This window comes from Tenrec ecaudatus, chromosome 9 (assembly GCF_050624435.1).
Source record: "Tenrec ecaudatus isolate mTenEca1 chromosome 9, mTenEca1.hap1, whole genome shotgun sequence".
NCBI lineage: Eukaryota > Metazoa > Chordata > Mammalia > Afrosoricida > Tenrecidae > Tenrec > Tenrec ecaudatus.
The window spans coordinates 163,474,663-163,482,068 of NC_134538.1; the positions used below are offsets into that span (position 1 = coordinate 163,474,663).

General features: G+C 53.5%; 1 protein-coding gene across 1 annotated transcript in view; it reads left to right on the forward strand.

The window, feature by feature from the left end:
• Positions 1 to 5,410, forward strand: part of ZNF282 (zinc finger protein 282) — a 28,966-nt gene extending 23,556 nt beyond the window's left edge. Inside the window, exons 7-8 of the mRNA XM_075558776.1 lie at positions 76 to 189; positions 3,604 to 5,410. Of these exons, the coding sequence (XP_075414891.1) occupies positions 76 to 189; positions 3,604 to 4,376 (887 nt within the window). The 3' untranslated portion in view covers positions 4,377 to 5,410. The remainder of the gene's footprint in view (positions 1 to 75; positions 190 to 3,603) is intronic.
• Positions 5,411 to 7,406: the final 1,996 nt, after the last annotated feature.

The window sequence follows — 7,406 nt, forward strand, 5'->3', positions numbered from 1 at the left end:
GGTGTGAGCAGGTCTTGAGACTCTGACAGTCTTCAGCAGAGCCCCACCCGAGACTACCTTTGTTTGTGACAACAGAGTCCCTCTTGTCAGCACACGACATCCTATCATGGATCAAGCAGGAGGAGCAGCCATTCCCCTGGGGCCCACGAGACTCTGTGGACGGGGAGCTGGGCTTAGACGCTGGTCCTGGTGAGTGAAGCCCCCTGGGGGTCCTGGGTGTTAGAGAATGAACATCGGAGAGTAAGATCAGCCAATTACATGTTGCAGAATCCGGTTGCTAATGATTGAGCTAAGTGTGGTTTCTTGTTAATTTGATTCTATCATAAGACAGGGACTACCTGTCTACCTGTATTCTCTTGCCTTCATGGTTTCCGATGAGAACGCAGCTGTTGATCTTAGGAGAGGAGTCACTTTTCTCTTGCACTTTAAAGCTTGTCCCTCTGATTGACAGTTTGGTTATAGTGCATGTCAGGGTAGCTATATTTGATTTTGCCCTATTTGGAGTTCATTGAGTCTTTGGATATGTAGATTCATATATTTTGTCAAATTTGGGAGTTTTTAAAAAAAATCATTTTATTGGGGGCTCATACAACTCATCACAATCCACCCATCCATCGTGTCAAACACTTTTGTACATTTGTTTCCCTCATCATTCTCAAAACATTTGCTTTCTACTTGAGTCCTTGGTTATCAGCTCATTCCCCCATTAACCCTTGATAATTTAGAAATTATTATTATTTTGTCATATCTTACACTATCCAACATCTCCCTTCACCCGCTTTTCTGTTTCCATCCCCCAGGAAGGAGGTTATATGTAGATCCTTGTAATCGGTTCCCCCTTTCTCCCTCACCTTCTCTCCATCCTCCCGAAATGCGGGAGTTTTCAGCATTTATATCATCAAATACTCTTCCTGCTCTTTTCGCTGTTCGTCCTTCTTGGATTCTCACGTCATGTCTATTGGTCCACTTGGCTGTAGGCTATGTTCACTTTTCTCTTTCAGACGTGGTAATTTCAGTTGTCCTTTCTTCGTGTTCAGGAAGTGTTTATTTCCTCCGCTCAAATTTGACATGGAACCTGCCAGTGAATTTCTCATTTGCGTGGTTGCTTTTCAGCTCCAGCATTTCTGTTTGGATCCTTTTTATAATCTCTTTACCAATCCTCTCATTTTGTTTCATGCATTGTTTTCTTCTAATTTTTTCACTTATTTATGTGTATGTAGTTTGTCTTTTTAAAGATAGAACACTTAAGGACTTTAAAAGTTTTTCTCTAGTTAGTTCTGTGTGAGGTTCCACAGGGTGGTCTTTGCCACTTTATTCCGCTCCTTTGAATAGTCCTTCTTTCCTGTTTCGCTGGTCCTTCATGTCTAGTGACGTAACTTTCTCCTTGAAAGCAGGATATTTGAATTTAGGTTAATGCTTGCAATCAGTCTCTCCCTCCTCCCTGCTTGCTGTTGTTTTTAATTGGTGACGGCTGCAGTAGTCCATTAAGGAGCTCTCATGCTCTTGTCCCATAAACATGCGGCTCAGCAACGAGGCCATCTGCTCCAGTCTCGGTGGATGGTCTTTGAACTCTGTTCCATATAGAGTCACTATGAATCAAAATGGACTCAGTGATAGTGGACTAGTGACTTTTCCAAACTTTTTTTGTTCCTTGTTGTGTATGTTCATTTCCTTTAGCTTGTGTTCATTTAGTGTTCTTTGATAGAACTTTTCCTGAAGCCAGAAATGACAAAAACACCTTCTGGTATCACCACTCTCAGGGGTCTGCTTTTGCAACCCACTGGATCATTCCAGCACCTAAGGGGGCGGTATTGCCTGCTCTGGGTAACAGTGGTCTGTAGTGTGTAACCTACAACCACAGCCTCCTGCCTCTGACTTTACTGGCATGGTAACCTCTGCACTACCTAGCAACTCCATTTGCAGCACTTACCCCACTTTGTTTCCAGCTTGACTCTGCTGGGGGACATCTACTATTTAACTAGGCTCAAACAGAACCTGAGGACCAGCCTGTGGCGAATGCTTAGGTCTTCCTCCACCTCTTTCTGAGCCAGCATCTTGCTTAGTGCCTAAGTGTGGTTCCCAATGTTCCCTGTGGACCCAATGCTTTTGAATACCCTAATTTTCAAAGAAGCTCTCTCCCTGGCTTTTCCATCCAGTCCTTAGGCCATCTTTGGCCTTTTTAAACAATACACTCCTTTGTGCCAGGAAGCTTCTGGTAGACTGTTGACCTTACAGTGTTCTGGGTATGTCTGAGGCAGGCGAAGCTCCTTGCTTTGGGTCTTTAGCTAGTCACCTGACAGGTGCGGCTGGGGAGAGTGACCTGTGAGAGGCTCTGTTCTGCTCCCTCTGAAACCAGGGACCAGGCCCTGCACTGGGACTGAGCCCCAGCCTTCAAGCTGACCTCTGCACCAGGGAGGGGGTGAGGCATAGGCAAACAAAAAAGTCACCAACTTTGCTCTTTCCTACTTGCATTTTCCTTGAGCCAGCATTAACTAGGTGGTCCCAGACCTTTGGCTGGTTCCCAGAGCTCTGGTCACATTTGTGCTTTGTTGTTGTTTCCATGATTTCTGTGAAAAACAGGAGCATAGAGCTGACCTCACTGCTGCATGGTCAGTTTTGACGCATAGAGAATAACAGGCAAGCCCTTAGGAGAAGACATTCTTAGTAGAAGTATGCTGGAGTTGGCTGAGAAGGAATGTCGGGAGAGGAAGGGGCTCAGGCAGGCTCACGATAAGGGGTAGGGGTCTAGCATCAGCCCCTCAGTGGGACCATGGCTCCTCCCGGAAGAAAGGTGGGTTGTTTGACCTGGAGATGGGATGAGGGTGAAGAAAACCCAGAGGGACTGCTGGGAGATTAAGAAGACTTCTCGAGACGTCCAGGAAACCCAAGGGTTCCTGGGTCAGAGGTCCAATTTCTGGGCCTGAGACCACTGTTCTCTCCTATCCTGAGCCAGGATGCTAACCGAACCGACTAAGACCCAGGGACAGGGAGAGGATTGGTTGTTTAAGGAGTCACATTGGCCATCCATGTCCACACAGGACACATGTCACCATGCCCTCTGAGGCCAGAGCAGTAGGGCTCTGGGTGGGGTACTGGGGTCAGACTCCCAGGCCTAGACTTCCTAACTCCCCCATCAGATGCCATTTGCAGCAGTGCAAATCTGTGGAGGGCAAAGGGGGTGGCAGCGCGCGCGCGCGCGTGTTTGTGTGTGTGTGTGTGTGTGTGTGTTGTCTACCTCAGGACCCCATTCCCATAGGAAAATGGACAGACATTCTGGCAATTTCCCTCCCCAGTGGCAGTCTCTTTAGATCAGACAGCATGGCTCGCCCATCGGACTAGCGTGGAACATTGCTATTCCTGCCCAAGGCTCGGGAGCCCTCTCCCTAAGAGGTCACTCTCGTGGAGTAGTCCCGTCCCCACTCCTAGATCCTTTGTGCCTTCCACATGGCCAGCTTCCATCGAGGGTCAGGGAGCCCGAGGGCCACGAGGAACAGGGCGAATCATGCTGCTGTTCTCCCTAGTGTTTTGTGGAGACACTGAGACTCCCAAACTGGGAAGGGATCCCAGCCTCTCTCCCTCTCCTCCCCGCGTCTTCTTCTCCAGGTGACAGCCTGCTGCTGGTGAAGAACCCCGGCCCCGCCCCGCCGCAGCCCCAGCTGCCTCCACCGCAGCCCAGTCTGCCCCCCGCCCCCGTGGCCGAGGGCGCCGGCGGCCCCACGAGCCGGGGCTCGGGGCCCGAGGGCGGCTTCCCCGCGCTGCCCGCGGAGCGCGGTGCGGGGGCCGGGTCTGGGGGCGCGGGCAGCGGCGGGCCCGGCGGCTGTGGGGGCTGCTGCCCCGGGCCCGGCGCGCCCCGGCGGGCCCTCCCGGCGCACAGCGGCCGCGGCAAGCCCTACGCGTGCCCCGAGTGCGGCAAGAGCTTCGGCGTGCGCAAGAGCCTGGTCATCCACCACCGCAGCCACACCAAGGAGCGTCCCTTCGCCTGCGCCGAGTGCGAGAAGAGCTTCAACTGCCACTCGGGCCTCATCCGCCACCAGATGACGCACCGCGGCGAGCGGCCCTTCCGCTGCGCCGACTGCGACAAGACCTACAGCCGCAAGGAGCACCTGCAGAACCACCAGCGGCTGCACACGGGCGAGCGGCCCTTCCAGTGCGCGCTCTGCGGCAAGAGCTTCATCCGCAAGCAGAACCTGCTCAAGCACCAGCGCATCCACACGGGCGAGCGGCCCTACCCGTGCGCCGAGTGCGGCAAGCGCTTCCGCTACAAGGAGTCGCTCAAGGACCACCTGCGCGTGCACGGGGGCGGGGGCGCCGGGGGGGCCGCGGGGCCCGGCCCCGCTGCGCACAGGCCCCCGCACGCACCCCCGGAGCAGGACTAGGCCGGGCCGGGGGGCGGGCCGGCGCCCCCGCCCTCCACGCCCCCCACAGCCGCGCCGCAGCGCCCCCGGTGTGGCCCCAGCCAGGCGTCCGAACCTTAAGCAGGGAAGAAACGCGGCCTGCGGAGCGAGGGAGCGAGCCAGCCTTCCCGTGACAACACTGCCTCGCGTTTGAACAGCGCTTTATACTTTTTTAAACGTGTTTTCTATCCGTTACCCACGCCCCTCGCCGCCTGTTGGTTGAGACAGGCGGGCTGGTGGGGCGCCCCTGACTCGGTGCCACCGAAGTTTCACAGCCACTTAAGGTCCCTGCGCAGTGCTGCGCCCACACTGCCTACCTCGGTGTCTGGGACCTTGCTGGCCTAGCTCCTCCAGAGCAACGGGCTAGCCCGCAGGGCTGGGGGCACTCGATGATGCTCGGAGGCTTGGAGACACTTTTCCAAACAAGTTGCCGCCAGCCTTCGTCTGTGCTCAACTGCAATGGGGGCCTGGCCCGGCAGCAGCCATGCCCTGGCCAGACCTCGTCCCGATGGTCATCGGGCTCCCCAGGGCTGCAGTAGGGAGGGCGAGTGGCCATCGAGGGTGGGTTCGGCCTGGAGAGCCAGGTCAGGGGTGCTAGAGGACTGCCCATTGGTGCTATCTGCTAGTTGAGCTGGTGGACTTGGACACAGACCCTACTATGCCCCATGCCCCACACCAGACCCTGTAGGTGCTTTGGGAAGTGCCCCAAGGACTCCCATGGGGTGTGTTGGCTCTCACGGTCCATAGTCTCTGTCTCTGTGTCCTGCATGGCCAGGCCCTGCGGTGGGGTGGGGGGGCATGCCCCAGAACCCCGTTTGTGTCCAGAATGACTTTCCCTGCGCCTCCCCCAAATCCTGCTTCTTTCCAGGCCAGGGGCCGGGTTGGCGGCAGCTCTTGACTCTGCCTGGGCCCTCCCCTGGCCCCCCCACACCCCCTCTTGCTGCACTGCTTGGTCCTATGCCTTCCTGCCATGCCAAGGGAATCCCCCAGACTCAATAAACGGTATCCAGATCGCAGAGCATGGGTTCGGCGGCTCCAACTTGGCCCTGCAGGGGTGACTCTTCATGAACTGGGATTTTTTTTGGGGGGTGAGGGTGGGGTGGCAACTCCATTCTGTGTCTAAAAGGAGGCAAATCTTAAGACAAGTTGAGCACATAACCAGACAAGAGAGAGGAAGAGGGACCTTTTTCAAGCATTTACACAAAGTTAGTATTTTCATAATCTCACACTTGCTGCCCTCAAATCAATACTGACTCATCATCTAGATCTGGAAAATAAGTCAGTAAATTTTGCTGGCTGCCGAGAGCTTGATGAAAAAGGGGAAGCTGCCATCGAGGCCTGGCTTTAAAGTGCATAGATCCAACCTGGTCCCTGTATTTTACCCTCAAGTTGCTGATTCCCCAAGGGGTTTTGTGACTGAGATAATGTGATCTTGGTCTCAGCTCCCACTGCACCGAGTACCCCTCAGCCTCCCACATTCCAGAGAGTCTAGCATTTACTGTGACCACAGAGCTGGCCTGAGGTGGGGACCTTCAGAATGCCAACCTCTACCCACTCCCAGGCAGTAGGAACTTTGGGATAAACCCTGAAGACCAACTACTAAGGTAGAACCAGGAATCTCATTTTCCTTCTGGAAATACAGCTTATCCAGAAGTTTCATACATGCAGGTGGTAAAAATTCACATAGTAAATCAAAGCCTTTCCTACCAGACTCTGCTGAAAAGCAGCCACTAAATTCTCCCAGAACTATGATGTTCAGCTTCCCAGCTGGTTGCTTCTCATGGTCCACGTTCACTGCACCCACACTGTGGCCTGATTCCTAGAAGTGAGGTGGGTTCTGTGAGACTGGTGTTTAAAGGAAGAGGGGAACTTGAGTGTAACCCTTCTGGCAGCCCCATGGGACCACAGGGCTTCAGCCCCATCCTTGACTGTTGGGCATCTGTATGTGTACAGAAAAGGTGAGGAATGGTGGAGACGAAGCCATCCCACAGCAAGTTCCTGCTTTTGTCCAGCAAAGAAGGACTGGTCCAAGTCCTAGTTCTCTGGGAGGCTGAGGTACAAGAGGGGAAATCTTGAGAACAAACCGTCCTCTTGAAACCAAATGGCTGAGTGAGTGTACACTCGGTCTCCCTAGGGGGCCCCACCAGCATAGCAGACTGGACACGCTTGGGAAACGCTGTGTCTGGGCCCATTTTGTGACATAAATCAGCTTGGCATTTACCCCGTCTAGACAGGATAGGCACTGTAAGGGTCCAAGAGATCGGAGCTGAGGGATGCCATCGTTAGGGCTGCCACACCATGACACCATAAGCACAGCATTTGCGTCAGTCACAATTCAGAATGTTGGCAGGGCCATGCTCTGTCCACTCAAGGGGTGGACAGGAAAGTTGGCTCTGGGGAGGTAAAATTTGAACTGAGCCTCACATGTCTAGAAGCAACCATTCATGGGCAACTATGCTTCCTTATCCTGCTGGCTACTGAGTGGAAGCCCACCGCCCATTTTCATGGAGAAACTGCTTTCCAGCAGACATGTGTGCTTATGCAGCCACATTTTCTAAACAGTTACCCAACTGTTTAGAACACCTGGACTGGGTTAATTGTCTGCAACCAGGGCACAGGAATACCTTCAGCAGCAGGCTACAGTGCGTTAGCCTGGGCCCCTGGCCCCAAAGGTCTACAAAAGGTGTGCCAGGTATGGCATGGGCCCTGGGTGGCCCTGGGGGTGGGGGTGGGGAAGGACACCAGATGTGTGAGATCACTAAGCAAGCTTCGAATTGACGGGAACCCAATTAGTTCTATACACTTTCACCAAAACGCCAATAAAATATGACTTAAAACCCAAAACTAATCGCCATCAGCGCCATTTTCACAGTCACGCCTCCGCCAGATCCACAATGCTCCTATGGGAAAGTGGTTTCTCATTTCTTGAAAAAGTCAGAAAACGTGCACTTTTGGAAAAATCTGACTACTTGCCATTTGAGAACACATCTCTTTTCCGCAACTAGATTGTAT